The 19,796-nt window shown below is 37.5% G+C and overlaps 1 protein-coding gene and 2 non-coding genes across 5 annotated transcripts in view; all 3 read left to right on the top strand.

Moving 5' to 3' along the window:
* The window catches only part of LOC100473721 (ATP-binding cassette sub-family A member 8), a 76,437-nt gene that overhangs the window by 29,633 nt on the left and 27,008 nt on the right, over nucleotides 1-19,796 (top strand). For all 3 annotated transcript variants that reach the window (XM_011232843.3, XM_034640641.1, XM_034640642.1), the window contains 7 exons: nucleotides 2,530-2,669; nucleotides 6,183-6,302; nucleotides 8,415-8,613; nucleotides 10,350-10,516; nucleotides 13,632-13,765; nucleotides 14,288-14,425; nucleotides 17,158-17,265. In XM_011232843.3, the coding sequence (XP_011231145.2) occupies nucleotides 2,530-2,669; nucleotides 6,183-6,302; nucleotides 8,415-8,613; nucleotides 10,350-10,516; nucleotides 13,632-13,765; nucleotides 14,288-14,425; nucleotides 17,158-17,265 (1,006 nt within the window). The remainder of the gene's footprint in view (nucleotides 1-2,529; nucleotides 2,670-6,182; nucleotides 6,303-8,414; nucleotides 8,614-10,349; nucleotides 10,517-13,631; nucleotides 13,766-14,287; nucleotides 14,426-17,157; nucleotides 17,266-19,796) is intronic.
* Nucleotides 17,962-18,066, top strand: LOC117795898. The gene has a single exon (XR_004620045.1). It is a non-coding gene; the product is annotated as a U6 spliceosomal RNA (small nuclear RNA).
* On the top strand, nucleotides 18,313-18,417 carry LOC117795897. Its single transcript, XR_004620044.1, has one exon. It is a non-coding gene; the product is annotated as a U6 spliceosomal RNA (small nuclear RNA).

The following is a 19,796-nucleotide window of genomic DNA, read 5'->3' as shown; positions in this document are numbered from 1 at the left end:
ACAGATAAACATTTGGTCTCTCTAGGTTCATAAGTGAAAGAGCCAGGAATTGAACCTGGATATTTTTAATGCTGAAGACTAATATCCAAACCCATATTTTAAATTACCTTTTTTTTTTTTTTAAGATTTTTATTTTATTTATGTGACAGAGAGACAGCCAGCGAGAGAGGGAACACAGCAGGGGGAGTGGGAGAGGAAGAAGCAGGCTCCCAGCGGAGGAGCCCGATGTGGGACGATCCCGGAACGCCGGGATCACGCCCTGAGCCGAAGGCAGACGCCCAACGACTGCGCTACCCAGGCGCCCCTTTAAATTACCTTTTAATTTATTTGTGAATTGGTCAGTTCGTCTAAATTACAGCTCTGATTTAGACCATCTATACCTTAAAAAGAAAAAAAAAAAATATATGACGACAAGACAAAACAAACAAAAAAAACTTTAATGGTTATATTTTACCTACTGGAATCCGAATTTTATAGTCCTGTGATGCTGGTGCGGCCCATCCTATCATGATTTCCATATTATTTGCCCTTAGCCAATTCAATATCTTTTAGCCAAAAATGAAATATTCATTGTTCACGGCACATGTCCTATCATGACCTACGTTTCCCCTTGTTTGAGGTTATTTGCTGAGCTTTGCAATTTTCTTGGACCCATTACCACCTGTTCAAGTCCTAAAGCATTATTTGAATGCCATCTCATGTAGTCTTTATTAATCTTCCAGCTCTGTGTATTGTTCCAATATTTCATTTCCTAAGCCACGTTGTTTGAATTGCTTTTTGGAAATTAATTTAACTCTCTGAAACTCAGTTTTCTCACTTATGAAGTGGGAATAACAATTCCTAGTTGAAAGTAAAGGTTATAGAAAAGTAAATGACTTGGCACCTAGCACTTAGCACAGCAACAGAATATGTCCTCAAAATAAAAAATTCTCATCAGGTTCCCTGCCCGATTCACAAGTGTCTTCATGGGCTCCTGGACAATACTTTGTGTAATTACCTTATTTCTTCTAAATCAGGGTCAGCCAACTATGATTCATGGGCCAAATCCAGCCCACTTCCTGTTGCTGGAAATAATGTTTGATTGGAACACAGCCATACGCATGTGTTTAGATATTGCCTGTGACTGCTTCCACATTGCAACAGCAGTGTTGAATAACTGCAGTAGAGATCTACTGGCCTGCAAAGGCTAAAATATTTACAATCTAGTCATTTTCAGAAAAAGTTCACTGATCTCCATTTCCAAGCTATACACTCTTCGAGAGAGGATACATGTATTGCTCCTGCCATCCTCTCTAGTACCCTACACAAATGCTTGTAAGTGACCGAGAAGTATTTCTTAAATTGTTCTTCTTTCAGGAGGCAGCAACATCATGGAGAACAATTATGATTTTTTTAGTTTTTGTTTCATTCCCTCAGTGTGTTTCATGGCTTCTAATAATAGCATATATTCTCAGATGTTCTTAATACTTGAGTAAATAGCATAATTTCAATATAAGCATTTGATCAAATAAAATAGGAATTTTTAAAAGACTTGCTAAGTGCAGACATCACTATTATTCAATTCTTAGGACAACCTTAGATGTTAGGAATCATTATTCCATTTTTGGTAATGAGCAAACGGTCCAGATAGGTTAAGTAACACATTTCAAATGGCAAAACCGAGGTTAGAAGCCAAGCCACTACTGATATTTTGTCCACTACATACTTTATAACCTTGCTCAATATATTTTTATTTGTTTCCCAACACTGGGGAATTATCCATGGTATTTTTAAATGGATAGACTTGTTTTCTCTATGATACTTTGCTCTTAGTCAAAGTTCTGGGATTAGCCTACAAAGAAAGCAAAAATTAGCGATCTCAACTACCCGTACCCACATTCACCCACAATTAATTTCTATCTATAACCCGTTTCCTTCATAGCACTTACTACGATTGTTAATCATTTCTTTACCTGCTTGTTTTCTCCCTGTCTCCCCACTAGCTGGTCAACTCCACAAGAACAGGGCAATGCTCTCTTATTCACCAGTGTACCCTCAGCATTTAGGGGTATTTTTGTTACATACTAATAACTTAATAAATCTCTATGAAAGAGTCAGTTGAATACCTGAACCTGCTTTTTATCTTTGCCTATCAAAAATCCCTTCTTCTTGCCCAATACAATAATCCTATTAAGCCAACTTAAACTCCCTTCAAAAAATCTATACCATTTTCCATTTGGTACAATCCTGGTTGTGTCCCTGGTATCTGTACTCTGCCACTATTTTCCTTTTAAGGACTTGAGTCGGTATCAACCTTGTCTGGACATCATAACCTGAATGCCTGACAAGTAGTTCTGATTAGCTCCCTCTGCTTTCTCCCATTATATTTACATGATCTGATTTTTTTGTCCTCTCATTTCATGTTTCAATGGCCTATCTCTTGCATTAGATTTTAATCGATCTTTCTTTGTCCCCCAGAAGCTAGTAATTTTCCTCATAACACTGGAGACTGTCAAATAACATAGATCTTTTTTTTTTTTCAAATACCAGTTTGCAGTTGAATGAAATGCATGTTCAGGAAAATATAACATCACTTATTAAACAGCACATCCCCGATGCCAAATTATCAGCAGAAAGTGAAGGAAAACTTGTCTACACATTGCCCTTAGAAAGAACAAATAGATTTCCAGGTAATGTACAAGAACACAATGAAATGAAATATGTAAAAAATATTCATAATAATAATGATAATTCTTATATATTGAGAGCTTCCAATGTGTTCAGCTATTTGAAACAGGATGCGAAGAATAATACAGTAACTGGATGATTTTATCTACAGTGGGAAATATTATATTCTAATAGTTGCATTACAATGTCTGGGTATTTTAGGGAGCTTTTTTAGTCTTTCATTCCCTTTGTAGTACATAGCAGAATATTCTAGTGTTCATAACTGTGAATGAATACAAGTGATTGAAAACCTCTGGCTTAACCATTACAAACAACCCCACGATTCTTCTCTTAACAAGACTTTTGTGATAACTTTGGGGTTTTTAGGCCAATGCATAAGTTTACTTTATGGCAGCTTTTTCCTTTTTTTATGACAGCTAGTTTGAATTCTTTGTCAGGTAAATCATATAGCTTCATTTCATGAGGGTCTGTTTTTGGAGGTTTATCTTGTTCCCTTTTGGAAACATCTACTGATTTTTCATTTTCCTTGACACTCTATGTCGAAGCCTATGCACAAGATAAAGCAGGCACCTCTTCCAGTCTTCAGAGACTGACTTTCTGCAGGAGAAGACACGCAGCAATCAGCCTGGTCAGAGATTCTGAGCACCCCCCTCAACTCTTTTGAAGCAGCCAGTTGTGGTTTTGGTCAGACCACTCTGTGGAGAGCCAAGGGAGTGAGTTATAGCATTATGCAAACTAGAATAATCGAGATAATGTGCTATTGGCAGAGTGATCAACACAAAGATAGATAGAACAGAACTGAGAACCCAGAAATAAACCTATACAGATACGCCTCACTGATTTTTGACAAAGGTGGAAAAGCAATTCAATGGATGAAGGATAACCTTTCCAACAACTGGAGCAAGTAGATCCATGGGCATAAAAATGAACCTTTACCTAAATCTCACACCTTATGCAGAAATTAACTTAATGTAAATCATGGACTTAAATGTAAAATATAAAGCCATAATTTTTTTAAATGAATAGGAGAAAACCTGCAGGATCTACTGCTAGGCAGAGTTCTTAGACTGGACCAAAATCACAGTCTATGAAAGGAAAAAAATTGTAAGTTGTCCTCCATCAAAATTTAAAAATTGTTTTGTGGAAGGTCCTGTTAAGAAGATGACAGAATGAGCTGTAGGCTGGGAGAAGGTATTCACAAACTATGTATCTGACGAAGGACTGGTATCTGAACATATAAAGAACTCTGAAAACTCAACTGTAAAAAACAAACAACCTAATTGGAAAATGTGCAAAAGATAAGAAGAGACAGTTCACTGAAGATGATATACAGGTGGCAGAGACGCACATGAAAAGGTGTGCACATCATATGTCAGTAGGAAACTGCAAATTGAAACCACGATGGGATCTCATTACCTACTTAGCAGAATGGCTTAAAAAATTTTTTTTTTACACAGTGATAGTATCCAATGCTGGCTAGGATGTGGACAAAATGGATCACTCCTACATTGCTGATGGGAGTATAAAGTGGCACAGCCATTCTGGGAAAAAGTTTGCAGTTCCTTTGAAACACTAAACCCGCAACTCCCATACAACTGAATCATTTCACTACTGGACATTTATCCTAGAGATATGAAACCATATTCGCACAAAAGCCGGTACATGAATGTTTATAGCAGCTTTATTTGGAACAGACAACAGCTTAAAGGACCCAGATGGCCTTTAACAAGGAAATGGTGAAATTGTGGTGCATTCATGACATGTAATGCCAGTCAACAAGAAAAAGAAACAGGCTGCTGACTGCCATATGCAATAGCCTTGATGAATATTCATAGAGCTATCCTCAGTGGAAATAGCCAATTCTAGGACTCACTGTATATAACATTCTTGAGGTAACAGAATTACAGAAGTGGAGAGCAGATGGTTGGGAGAAGATGGGATCAGGGGTGATGGGTGTGGCTGTCAATGGGTAGCACGATCTTTGTGGTGATGGAAATGTTCTGTATCTTGATTGTATCAATGTCAATAGCATGGTTGTGATAGCCTATTGTGGCTTTTTAAGATATTACCATCGGGGGGAACTGAGATCTCTCTATTATTTTTTACAACCACATGTGAATCTAAAATTACCTCAAGGGACGCCTGGGTTGTAGTCAGTTAAGTGTCTGACTCTTGATTTTGGCTCAGGTCATGATCGCAGGGTCGTGAGATCGAGCTCTGCACTGGGTGTGGGGCCTGCTTGGGATTCCCCCTCTCCCTCTGCCCCTCCCCCTGCTCACTCGTTCTCTAAAAAATAAAATAAAATAAAAATAAAATAAAATAGCCTCAAAATAAAAAGTCTAATTAAAAAAGAAAGAAAAAGTTTACTTATTGTGTATGTTATTCAGAAGATTTGCTCCCTGGTAATAGGGCGCAATGAGGGCCGCACTGGGTGGTTGAAGCAATTAGCCTGGACATACGTGTGGTTAACAGACACATAAATTACCCCACGAAGTCATTCAAATATACATTTTACAGTGACAGCACAAGTATTCCTTAGAGCCATCAGGCAAAATACCAATTGAACCCTAATGTGTTTTCATACTAGCTATAATTTAGAGGAGGTCTGTAAAATTTTAGGTAAAATGAAGAATGACACCTAATGCTCATTCACAGTTTGAATCTTACTACTTTTCTGCTCTTCTGTATATGCTACTCTCACCAAGATGGAAAGCCTTTAACTTATTCTTTTGCCCAACGAGAAGCTGCAGGTGGAATCCTCAGGACGTCTATAATCATACTAGGATTTAAAATTAGGTTTTTATTCAAGCTTCACTGAATTATTTGTTATTGTTCTGATCCATGTAGGCAGGGACCTTGTTCATTGTGATAAGAACACCAAAAGTATTTTTGGTGAAAATAGTAAAAGGGATGAGTGGGTACAGAATTGCTAGCAAGAGACTGACTACCACTTTCCCACTATTCCAAGCTGCCCTGAGTCAGCTGTGCATTCTCTATGAGATCTTGTGAATTTTTTCTTCCACCATCAAAAGCTGAAATTTTTAAAAAATGATTTATAATTTATGTCCTCCCTTTAACAGAGATTTTCTGAACTGAAATAATTTCTGCACCATCCAACGAATTCTCAAAAAATTAGTTCTTTCCTAGGGTCGGTTAAAACACAGATGGCTCTGGAAAAGAGTCTTCGATTAACTCAAGTTGAAAAAAACCGAAGTTCCACTGGTAATTAAATGTTAAAAGCAAGTCAGGAAAAAAAATCTAAAATGAATCTTAATATGAATGACTATAAATGAATATTTGATCAAAAGAAGTTAATATATGGGCTGTTACACAATATACAATGGAAAATAACACAGTTTGAAGAATAAGGTTACGTGTTAGGAAATGTGAGTTTTAAAATGTCTGACTTATCAGAAGTGTGATTTCATATATTTGTGCTTTTTAGTTTAAAAAGTTGTCCCCAGCTCACTAGCGATTTCTGTGGTTTTGATTTGCTTTTTGTATGTGTCCTGCAGCACTGTACGAGGATCTGGACAGGTGTCCTGGCCTGGGAATTGAGAATTATGGAGTTTCCATGACAACCTTGAACGAAGTGTTCCTGAAACTGGAAGGAAAATCAGCTATTGATGAATCAGGTAAATAAAATGCATGAACAATAAAATGCATGAATTACGGAGTTTCCATGACAACCTTGAACGAAGTATTCCTGAAACTAGAAGGAAAATCAGCTATTGATGAATCAGGTAAAATACATGCATGAACATGTAACGGTATTCACAACACCTTGTGCAATATATACTTCCATAAGACACAAGTCCATTCCTAGACAGGGATAAATCCAAAATGCATCCCTGTGATTTCTGATACCTTTACTGCCAACATTAGCTTGTTATTAGAGATGGCCCATTTTCTTCTAACCAGGGCTCATTGCCTTCATCCCACTTCCCAAGAGCAATTTCAGACAACACATTGATTTTCAGTCTCTCTCTTCAGGCGTTCTGATTACATCCTCTCACTGCCCACTGGCCTCCATGGTTTCTGATGAGAAGTCAGCTTTAGATCTTACTGAGAACCTCTTGTGTATGATGAGTTGTTTTTCTTTTGCTGCTTTCCCAATTCTGCTTTTGTCCTTGGCGTCTGGCAGCTTGACTCTGATGTCTTTAGGTGTTGCTCTCCTTGCATTTATCCTGCTGGGAGTTTGGTGAGCTTCTTATATGTGTGCTTAATGTTTTTCATCAAATTTGGGAAGTTTTTAGCCATTCATTTTTCAACTGCACTTTCTGACCCTTTCTCTCTCAACTCTCCTTCTGGAACTTCTTGTTAATGTACCTAGTGGTACATGTAATGCTCGTATGCTGGCTAATGTCTCTCATTTCTCTGAGACTTCACTTCTTCATTCCTTTTTCTTTCTGTTCTTTACACTGAATAATCTCAATTTAGCTTGTGTCATGTCATGATTTCTTTCTTCCACCAGAAGACATCTGTTGAGCTTTTATTTATTATATTTTTATTTTTATTTATTTAAAATCAATTATTATACATTTCAACTCCAAAATTTCTAGTTGGTTATTTTAAATAATTTTACACTTTCCATTATACACCCTATTTGATGAGAGAGAGTCTTGTAACACTTGATGATTTATAAATGTGTCATTCAATGTACAAATACTGGTGGATTTCCCAGATTGTTATTGACATTAAAATCATATTCCAGCACAGGCAAAATTCAAGACCTCTCTCTATGTGATACAGCCCCATTGCCCAATTTCTCAACAATAAGAGTGATCTTCCTGATTTTCAGCTTGCTATCATTTTTTTAATTTATTTGTTTTGGGGGGGATTTTCAGTTTTTCTATTACTGCGGAGTTAACCTGACTCTCTACTCATGACCATAGCTCACCATGTCTTAGGAGATCGCCCCACCTTACCACACTACCCTCAGACACTAGCCCGTCAATGTATTACACCCCACCAAGGTCCATTCGACGTCAGTATAGCTCTCTCTGCTCTTTTGTCCAGTAGCCATACCCTGGTGGATTCCCTTCACAAAGGAAGGCCCCATGTACCTTGATGATAATCTTGCACAAGACTCTGTGTAACTTGGTGTGCATCTTTCTTAGCTTTTCTTTCCATCTCCAGCCTTTGTTCCCATGCATTTGGTGAAGTTCTTATGGGAAAGAATCGGTAAAAGGTGTAAACTCAGTTTGTGACTTGGGTGCAAGGCCACATGTGACCAGAACAGTTTGTTTAATGCTCCCTTCTCATTCGTGTCTGAAGTTGTTCTTTCCTTCTACCATGCCCCTAACGTGAAAACACCCATACGTATCATCTCGCCAGGAATGGCTCTTCCCTTTATGAAAATTATTATTATTATTTTGCTTTCCTTGTGCTCTCGTGTATCTGGTGGGTTAAAAATAGCAGGTATTATTCTCTTGATCAGAGAGGTGACAGTCTCTGGGGTGCCTGGGTGGCACCATGTGATCTTGCATATTTATCATAATCTCTTGAATGTATTGTCTGTATCCAAGTGATCTAAGATCCCCTTTCTACTCCTTTTGTTCAAGGAGTGAATCCCCCATTGATGTTTCTAGCTCATGGCAGCAGCCAGTAGCACTACATAATGCCTACAGTTTTACAGAAGATTGTGATGTCGTTGGTAAAACAACTTCTCCAGTAAGCTCCATAAGGTCCATCAAAAGTGGGATTTTATGAATTGTTTTGTTGTGGGGTTTTTTTGTATTTTGCAGATGTTGCCACGTTGGGAGAAGCACAGGCAGAAAGCACTGAAGACACAGAGAGGCTTGTTGAGACAGAACAAGTTCTTAGTTCACTCAATGAGAGGACAAAGACAATAGGGGGCCTGGCTCTCTGGAGACAGCAAGTCTGCACGATTGCACGGGTTCGCTTCTTGAAGTTAAAGCATGAAAAAAAAGCTTTCTTATCGCTGTGAGTGTCAGAGGGCCACGGGTGTGTTTTGTTGTTGTTGTTTTTCTAATCAATACATTAAAAAACTAATCTAAGACAATCAAAAAATAAAAATAAATGTCTGCACCTACAAAACTGGATAGAGAATAACATCCAGTTAAGTTAATGGTTTTAGTGGTTACCTATCGACATTCTAGCCGAGGAAATTTGTAATGTTTTTGGAGGCAATTTTCAGAAAAAAGTTGAAGTAATGTAGTTTTCCTGTGTTTTTCCATCTCTTTCAAATTTTCCACTAGGGTAAGTGACTGAAATATTGGGATATGGATTTTTCCCCCCGCATACCCATATGCTGATGCCTTATTTTGAATACTATACGGTAATGCTCCTGTCTTCCCTGGATGTCCTGACTCTCCCACTGCGTTCTAGCTGCTCTTACCTACATGTCATAACTTCCCACCAGCCCTCTTAAGTGATGCTAGCTCACTTTTTTTTTCAAGAATTTATTTATTTATCAGAAAGAGAGCACGAACAGAGGGAGTGACAGGCAGAGGGAGAAGCAAGCTACCCACCAAGCAAGGAGCCTGATGCAGGACACAACCCCAGGACCGTGCGATCATGACCTGAGCTGAAGGCAGACCCTTAATCGACTGAGCCACCAGGCGCCCCTCACTCCCCATACTCTCTGTGTGCACAATGGGCACACTATCCCTACTCCTCAGAGTCACATCACCTCTCATTGGCACCCTTGTGTCTATGGCACTTTGGCTGTCAATCAGTACCTGGGCTATGAATACCTCAGTTAAGCATCAAAAAGATAAGAGGCTAGTTAGCACATAGTAGAGTCTCAATAAATACTTTTGAAACAAATAAGTAATGGTAATTTATTGAGAATCTTTGACAAGGAGATAGAATGATTTAAGAAAAACCTTCATTATTAATCTGGCAGCCCTGTATAACAGAATCTGGAGAGATGCCAAGCATTTAGCAAGAATTCAAACAAGATATAATATTGTAAAACTAGAAATTAGGAATAGAGAAAAGTTTTGAGGCAAGATGTAATCAAGGAACGATAAAAATTTTCAACTGAGGGGTGACGGGGTGGCTCCATTGGTAAAGCATCCGACTCTTGGTTCCAGCTCTGGTCATGGTCTCAGGGTCGTGAGATCGAGTCCTGTGTCGGGCTCCTTGTTCAACAGGGAGTCTGCTTGGGGATTCTCTCTCTCCCTCTCCCTCTGCCCCTCCCCCCCTTCTCTGTCTCTCAAATTTAAAAAAAATGCTACTTACTTGAAATGGAGAATACAGGACAATAAAGAATAAAGAATAATGGAAAATTTGAACCTGGAGACTAAAGAAATCCTGCTGTCACTAACAGAAATAGGGACTATGTGAAGAGGAGTAGATGTGAAGAAAATTGAGTACAGAGCATTGATGGATTAACTAGCAGGAAGGGAGGGCAAAGAATGGGAGTCTCAAGGGAGAAGCCAAATCTACACACACAGTTAAAGGACACCTGCCCCCTTGAAACTGTGCGGGATATACAATGGCCAGAGAGTAACAAGAGAAGTGAGCAAAGGATAAATCCCCATTTTAACCATCTTTAAGAGGCAGGAAAAGGGCAAAATACTCAAAAAATGGAGGCAGAGAGCTCTATGTTTTATTTTCATAATCTCTCAATCGTGTGACATCAGCATCTGCTCAGACAGTTCTGAAAGGTTCAGAAATGACTGCATTCACGCTGGCCCTTTTCTTCTGTGTAGGCTTTTGATTTTAGGAGTTGGAATTTGCCCTCTTTTTTTGAAGAGTATCATCATGAAAATATATGCAAAGAGCTACACTTGGGACCTTTCTCCTCATTTATACTTTCTTGCTCCTGGACAACAACCACATGATCCTCTCACTCAATTATTGATCATCAATAAAACAGGTAATGTTCGGGTGAATACTCTATCCCCAAATGCATTCACTGTTACACGCACTACCTAGAAAACATAAAGTATGAGAGAGAAAAATGAGCTTTGGACTTCTTCATCATAAAATTTCTTCATGAGGCTTGAGGAGATGAATAGAAGCCCAAAATGGAGAAGGAACTAGGAAAGGATTTGCCAAGGAGAAATAAATTTTTTGGAGGGTGTGTGCAAAATGAAAGCATTTGTATAAAAAAATTTTTTTGTAACAGCTTGAGATATAACTCATGTGGTATTCCATTTATTCCAAGTGTACAATTCAGTGGATTTGAGTATATTTCACAGAATTGTGTGACCACCATTACAACTTATTTTAGAACATTTTCATCTCAAAAAGAAATCCCATACTCGTTGAGTAGTCACTCCCATTCACTCTGTCCCCAGCTCGGAGAAACCACAAATTTTCTTTCTGTTTCTAAGGATCTGCTACTCTGGACATTTAATATAAGTAAAATTATACAATGTATGATCTTTTATAACTGACTTCTTTCACTTAGCATGATGTTTTCAAGGTTCATCTATGTTGTAGAATGTTTCAATATTTTATTTTTAAATTGTGGAATAATATTCTGTTGTATGAATATGCAATATTTTATTTATTATTCATCAGATGATGGGTATAGTCCCCAATAACCGGCTATTATGAATTAATGTTGCTATAAAGGTCCACGTACAAGTTTTTGTATGAACATTTTTTTCATCTCTTTGGGATATAAACCCAGGAATGGAATTGTGGGGTCATATGATGATTATATTTAACCTTTTTGAGGAACAGTCAAACTTTTTTGAAGTGACTACCCCAATTTATTCCTATGCTAGCGATTTGTGAAGATTCCAGTTTCTGCACAGTTTGTCCCAAACTTGTTATTTTCTTTTTTTGTCATACCCGTCCTAGTGTGAATCAAGGAGTATCTCGTGATTTGATTTGCATTTTGCTAATAACGAGTGACCTTAGGCATCTTTTCTTGTGCTGACTGACCAGTTGTATATTTACCTTTGGAGAAATGTCTTTTTTAAAAATGGGTTGTATGTCCTTTTTATTGAGTCCTAAATGTTCTTTATCTATGTTCTTAGATGTGTGTCTCTTATTAGATGCAAGAGATCCTCACTGTTCACAGATTCTGTATTTACAAACTTGTCTAGTCAGTAAAATTTATGTGTGACCCTGAAACCAATACTCATGGCTCTTCCGTAGTCATTCACAGACATGCTCAGAGAAGTGAAAAGTTTGAGTCACCTGAGGCACACTTCCCAGCTGAGGTAGAACAAGGTGATACTCTCCCTTCTTGTTTCAGCTCTCATACTGTACATGAGTATCCTTTCTGTAGTCTATTCAGTGCCATATTTTTCACATTTTCATGCTTTTTGGGGTGATTTTCCTGTTGAAAATGGCCCCCAAGGGGGCGCCTGGGTGGCACAGCGGTTGGGCGTCTGCCTTCGGCTCAGGGTGTGATCCCGGCGTTATGGGATCGAGCCCCACATCAGGCTCCTCTGCTATGAGCCTGCTTCTTCCTCTCCCACTCCCCCTGCTTGTGTTCCCTCTCTCACTGGCTGTCTCCATCTCTGTCGAATAAATAAATAAAATCTTTAAAAAAAAAAAAAAAGAAAAGAAAATGGCCCCCAAGAATAGTGTGGAAGTGCTTTCCAGTGTCCCTATGTAGGGAAGACTGTGAGGTAACTTATAGAGAAAATATGTGTGTTAAATAAACTTTGTTCAGGCATGAACTATAGTGCTGTTGGCTGTGAGATCAATGTTAGCGAATCAACAATATATATACCAAAACATATATAACATATAAAATATGGTGATATATTGATTGGTCAAAGAAACTGTTGTGACCAGAGGCTCACAAGAAGCCAACCTTGTGTTTCCCTTCAGAGCAATAATTAAGAATTCACTAATTCACTGTTTGTGGTGACTTTAGAGAATACACGTACCATGAATAATAAGAATCAAAGGCAAGTGTTTTGCAAATATTTCACCTCCCACTGTAGATTGCCTTTGCATTTTCTCATTGGTGTCCTTTGAAACATAATGTTTTAATTCTCATGAGGTCTAACTTATTTTTTTTCCCTTGCTTGATGTCATATCTAGGTAAGCTTTACCTAACCCAAGATCACAAAGATTAACTTCTCTATTTTCTTCTAAGGTTTTTATACTCCTAGTTTTTATATGTAGGTCTATGATCCATTTTGAGTTAATTTTTGTGTATGGTGTGAGGAAGGGATGCAACTTCAATGGCTATCCAGTTATCTTCCTAGGAGGGGCTGGCCTTCTCACTCCTTCCAGTCCTGCATTGCAGAAACTGCATCCCACGCAGTGAGAGGTCTGGAGTTCTCTTCTTCCATCCATCCCCTACTCATAAGATGGAAGCTGTATCCTAAGCACAAGTTCTTGGCTAGATCCAGTCAGAGTGGACCTTGTGTCATACTAATCGAGGACAGGGAGTGAAGGTATAGGTTTTTGGCTCAAATGCCAATTTCTTAGTGTTCTTACCCAGATTTATTAGATTTTCTTAAATAAATGTGGCTTTTTTTTTCATTTTCTATATGCCCTTAAGACAGTCAAGAGATTTTAACTTGTTGGATTTTTAGTAATTTTCACAATTTATGGTTGCTTTTCTGGGAGAAGGTCCATGAGCCTCTCCATGCCTCCATCCAACAGGTTGTCTTCCTATTTCAAGACACAATTTGAAAGTCAGTTAATAAATGTACCAGTCATGAAGTGAGATTAGCAATTTTGGTGGTTAATTACTGGAGATTATCTGTGTCATTAAAACCTTAATTGCTGTGGCCACTCTTTGCAATATTCTAGGGGAAAACACCTATTCCAAATGCCATATGGTGGTAAAAAAGACTTTTACCTGTCATATTAGCAGTAATCAGAAGCAAACATATGACAAGTGAATAGACTTTAAATTCACAGTAGCCAGTATGTTCTTATGTGGAAAAATATCCTGACAGTCCATATTATAGTAAGGATCACATAATGACATTAATTATCATTTTACTGTACAACTTGATATTGACTTTCTAAGTTTTGTGATATACCTAATATATTTAACTACAACTTAGGGGCAAGTATTGATGACTTCATACATTCTGTGGAGCATCAGAACATAGCTTTGGAAGTGGATGTATTTGGAACTAAAAATGGCCTGGATGACCCATCTTACAATGGAGCCATCATAGTGTCTGGTAATACAAAGGTATGCTAATCTCTGTTTCATGTTTCCCAAAGGTGTGGAAAGCTAATATAATATCAGTGTACTCGGTTCTCCCCTGTAGGAAATGAAATGAAAAACAAATACTGCTTTTATTACTTAGTGAATGGTAGTCATTAAGATGATGAATAATTCATATCTCGATCATTGTCTACCAATGCAAGCTGCGTGTATTAGTAAAATAAATACTATATAATACCTACTGTCATGTGCATATTTGAGTCCAAAGAACTAAGATTTCCTCTCAGGGATTTTATAATACATATATTCTGAAACCTCTGTTTTATTCTGAAACAGTAGTACTTGATTCTAACGTTAAGCCAGACGTCTGGTGTCCTGAAAATTAGGTACAGCCTACCTATATGTTTGGTTTTACTTACAGAGTGTTTGTTTTTTGTTTTGATTATTTGGCATCATTTTAAAAACATGGTCTTTTCATGAAAATATTGAATTCAGCAAAAAGAGGAAGATCTTTGAGAATTTATAACCTTGCTTTTTACATTTTAGAGTTACAGATTTTCATTAGCATGCAATACCAAGAGACTCAACTGCTTCCCCGTTCTTATGGACATTATTAGTAACGCACTACTTGGAATGATTACACCATCGGCACATATCCAAACTGACAGAAGCACACTTTTAAGGGTAAGTATAGTGACTCTCCTCCATCAGGATCTGACCTCTTCTCCATCAGGCATCTCCCAGATCACTCTTTTAGTGCTGTGATCTCGTTCTTGTTGAGTAAACTACCACATGATAAATTACCATTTGGATTCATGCTAGCTCCTGGCTTTGAAAAATCAATACGCTTTTTAGAGCTTCAATTTTTTAAGTAATCTCTACACCCACCGTGGGGCTGGATCTCACAGCCCCAAGATCAAGAGTCACATGCTCTACCAACTAAGCCAGCCAAGTGTCCTTAGAGGTTCAATTTTTTAAATGCAAAACAGAACAAAATATTTTTCAAAGAGAATGTGAGGTAATGAAAATGAACTCATGCCGCACTGAGACTAACACAAAAATAACACAAAATGGAAGGAAGGAAAGGAAAGGAAGGAGGGAAGGCAGGAGGGAGACAGAGAGGAAAAGAAAAGAAATTGAAGTCTTATTAGTACTTTTAGAGATGCTACAAAAGGAAAAAATTTAGGACATAGTTCAGGCCAAATTTTGCAGACTGGTTACATTAGAATTACTCCAGTTCCTTGTAATATATACTCATTATCTGAGCCAACCCTAGACCTACCAAAACAGCCTTTTCATACCTGGAGGGAAAAAAAAATCCTTATTTCTAAAAAAGGAGCCCAGGTGATTAGACTGTATATAGTTTTGTAAGTTTGGAAACCAGAATACCTATTAGAGTTTGTAATTATTCCTTTTTTATTATTTCCTAAATATATTTCTTCCTCTAAGGGTGTTCTTTGAACACAGAGACCATGTATTTTTAACACTACATAATATTTTGTACCTGAGGTAGGGCCTGGAACCTGATAATCACTAATTCATTTATTTGTTATATGTATAAATGAATGTCAGGGGTCAGCAAACTATCTATATTCCATTCCACTAAAGGGTTTTATGACAATATATACGGCTAAGGACCAGTTACCCATGTGTGTATAAAATGAACCCACCATTGTTTTTATACACTCCTGCAAGATCTTGAGTTAGCGTCTCACAACATACCTCTTGGTGTGTTCAGAAAATAAAAATCCCTTTCAGTAAGGATGTGTAAGAAGCTAAAACATTAAAGCAAAAAGTTTTAATCATCCATCAAGTATTAATTAATTTTAGAACCTATGCTATGGTTCATTTAATTAACTTCCTATCAATTTTCTGGTTTCTGAGGGAGGATACAAATTGAGCAAATTGCCTTGAGCTTCCATCTGTGAAAACATTCTCTTTTAGCTATGAAGAGTTTGATACCAACCTCTTAATTTGACCTTGTATTTATGTGCCCAACATCTGAACTTTAATATCTCCAGCAACTCATTTCCTATTCTATTTGAATTTACCTATTCCTTGCTCAAGTACGAGTTTTCTGTAGTTTCAGACCTTGTGTCTGTCCTGCTCAAAGTCACGGACTTACCACTGAGTACCGAACCCACCCAGCATGTAATGTGTTCTGAAAAGATCCTGTCAATAAGCTTAAATCTCACCTTTCTGTAGTTAGCAAGTGTGTCTCTAATGTCCAGGCTGAAGACGACCAGACTTTGCTTATAACTTCTTTCAGTAATGTGCGTAATCAAATAACACCTATGTGGATCATGAAAGTAACATGGGAACTGCTTTCAGGGCAGTCTGTGAATCTTCTGTCCTCAAAGATTGTTCCAAACAGGAACAACAATACATGTAGCCAAGTGCAAAGATTTTTCTTGGAGATTTCACTTCCCCTTCTAATACTGTACTTTATCTCTACTTTTGAACCCTCAACCAATATTTATCTGGTCTTGCGGTGTCCCTAGAAAGATACTTAGCACCACTGTGCCTATAAAACATCTGATACGATTTTTTGACTCAAGCTATCACATTTGAAATAATTAAATAGGAGTCAAAAATGGAATGTTTCAACTGGTGAATGATCACTATTTATTATTTAACATCAGAGTAAATTTTAGGAGCATAACATAAGAAGATGACAAATCTTACTCCTTTTTTAAAATTTTATTTTTTTTTTATAATAACTTTTTATTATGTTATGTTAGTCACCACACAGTATATCCTTAGTTTTGGATGTAATGTTCCATGATTCATTATTTGCATATAACACCCAGTGCTCCCTGCAATACGTGCCCTCCTTAATACCCATCACCCGCCTATCCCAGTCCGCCACCCCCCTCCCCTCTGAAGCCCTCAGTTTGTTTCCCAGAGTCCATAGTCTCTCATGATTTATTCACCCTTCTGTTTACCCGCCCTTCATTCTTCCCATCCTTCTCCTACCTATCTCCCTGCTATTTCTTATGTTCCATAAATGAGTGAAACCATATGATAATTGTCTTTCTCTGCTTGACTTATTTCACTTAGCATAATCTCCCCCAGTCCCGTCCATGTTGCTGCAATGTTGTGTAATCATTCTTTCTGATGGCTGAGTAATATTCCATTGTATATATGGACCACATCTTCTTAATCCAGTCCTTTTTCATTTTCCAACTGTGTCATATTATTCATTCACCTTCTTTGAATCATTTTCCTTATCTATGAATTTGGATAGACAGCCACGAGTTAAGCTTCAAAATTGGATGGATAATGAAAGAGTTTGGAAACCTCCGCAGGGACGTAAGGCAGGAGTATATATTATCCATTTAATATTTTTTTAAATGTATTCCAGAAAACCAATTTTAACTTTGTTATTCCGCTCATTGTATTCTTCATATTTTCAGGAAAGAGAGAATAATCCATTTGAATTCCAGGGATATACCATCTTCTGGTTGCTTTCGATATCCTCCTGTACTCCTTATATTGCCATGAGAAGCATTGATGATTATAAGGTAATAATGAAACCTTCATTACTCTGTCTGAATAGAAACTGAAGGTAATATAATTACAGGATTTTCCTCAGGGCTATTTATATGCATGTAATAGAGCAGCCAATTCAGCAATAAGTCCTAAGATATAAATTTTTTTTAAGTCTTTATAAATATAGGGTTAAATAGATTACAGATCGAGAATGATTCTAAAATTTACATGGATATGCAGAGCCTAGAATAGTCAAAATGATGTTGAAAAAGAAAAAAACAGTGTTGGGTGAGTTATGCTTCTGACTTCAAGGCTTACTACAAAGTTACAGGAATGAAGAATGTGTTGTATTTATTTAGAGTCATATGGGCATATGAAACGAAATAGACAATTCAGATATTATCAGTTGATTTTCAGTAAAAGTGCCAGGGAATTCAGCAGACTTTACCAGAACAACAACCTGATATTGCTATGAGGAAAGAAAAACGTTCTCAACACTCACCTCATGCCATATACAAAATTATTTTGAAATAAATCATAGATTTTGTGGTAGGCAGTTCTTTCCTAGGAACGGAATAAGCATATACCTTCAAAGGAAATGAGAACTTGAAACTCGTCAAAGTTAAAATCTTTTGCTCTTTGTAGAACACCAATAATAAAATAAAAAGCTTCGGGCTAGGAGAAAAATATTCACAATACTCATAAATCTAACAAAAGCCTTGTATCATGCTTGCTTTGGCAGTGCATAAACTAAAATTAGAAAGATATTAAGAATAGTATCATGGTCCCTACACAAGGATGTCACAGAAATTTGTGAAGCATTCCATGTTAGAAAAAAAAAATGGGGGCGCCTGGGTGGCACAGTCGTTAAGCCTGCCTTCGGCTCAGGGCGTGATCCCGGCGTTCTGGGATCGAGCCCCATGTCAGGGNGCATATACCTTCAAAGGAAATGAGAACTTGAAACTCGTCAAAGTTAAAATCTTTTGCTCTTTGTAGAACACCAATAATAAAATAAAAAGCTTCGGGCTAGGAGAAAAATATTCACAATACTCATAAATCTAACAAAAGCCTTGTATCATGCTTGCTTTGGCAGTGCATAAACTAAAATTAGAAAGATATTTAGAATAGTATCATGGTCCCTACACAAGGATGTCACAGAAATTTGTGAAGCATTCCATATTAGAAAAAAAAAATGGGGGCGCCTGGGTGGCACAGTCGTTAAGCATCTGCCGTCAGCTCAGGGCGTGATCCCGGCGTTCTGGGATCGAGCCCCATGTCAGGCTCCTCCGCTGGGTGCCTGCTTCTTCCTCTCCCACTCACCCTGCTTGTGTTCCCTCTCTCACTGGCTGTCTCTGTCTCTGTCTAATGAATAAATAAAATCTTTAAAAAAAGAAAAAAAATGATTTGTGTGAAAAATATAAAGCACTCTTAATAATAAAAGATAGCCTAATTTTAAGGATGGGCAAATATTTGAACAAACACTTCACCAAGGAAAATATATAGAAGGAAAACGCTCCCATAAAACGATGGCTGATATCATGAGTAATCAGGAGGATAGCCCCAGTGAAGTACCTCTGCTCATTAAATAAAACAAGTAACATTAACATGACTGAAAATACCAAGTTTGTGAGGATATGGATACACTGGAACTCTTATGCATTTTTGGCAGGAATGTAAAATGCACGATCACTTTGCTGAGCAATTTGGCTTTGTCTTATAAAGGTAAATATACATTTCTTGTATGGCCCAGAATTTCTCTCCTAAGTATTTACCTGGAAGAAAAGAAAACATCTTTCCACATACAGACTGGTACATGACCATTCTTGGTAGCTTTATTCATAATAGCCAATGATCTGAAACAGCCCCAATTTCCATCAAGCTGTGAATTGATAAATTTTTGTGTGGCCATACAATGGAATACTAATGAGCAATACAAAAGAAGGAACAACTAAAAATGTGTCAGCATGGATACGACTCTGAAGACAGAAAAGAGTAAATCCTGAATGATTTCATTTATAGGAAATTCTCAGAAAGGTGAAATACCTTCATAGTGATAGAAAGCAGACATGTGGTGTCTTGCAACCAGTGATAAAGGCTATGGACTGCAAAGGAGCATGGGAAATTGGGGGCTGGAGGGTCATGAAAATGCTCTGTACTTTGATGATGAGTGTGATACAGGAATACATGCATTTGTCAAACCCCATGCAACTGTATACTTGACAGGGATATTTTTTATTATTTCAAAATTACATTTCAAAAAAGTTAATGCATTGAGATAACTGAAAAGAAAATGGTATTTTGAAAATGTGAGAACTTAGATAAAAAACAAATTTCAATGTTTAATGGACAACCTGTTTATACATTTTCATTCACAGACACCCTTCATTAATCCCAGTGAATTTTTAGTGTATCTACAAAATTTGGAGCATCTTGTAAGATGAAGATTCTGATTCAGTAGTTCTGGGTGGAGACAAATTTTGAGTGGCAGTCATGGGGTGGTGAATTTATATGGCTAATCAATCCAGGCCAACTCGCATTAGCTTTATTTATAAATCTTTTTTTT

Source organism: Ailuropoda melanoleuca, chromosome 13 (assembly GCF_002007445.2).
Source record: "Ailuropoda melanoleuca isolate Jingjing chromosome 13, ASM200744v2, whole genome shotgun sequence".
Taxonomy (NCBI): domain Eukaryota; kingdom Metazoa; phylum Chordata; class Mammalia; order Carnivora; family Ursidae; genus Ailuropoda; species Ailuropoda melanoleuca.
Note: the sequence above shows the minus strand (reverse complement) of the source record. Positions and strands in the feature narration are given on the sequence as shown.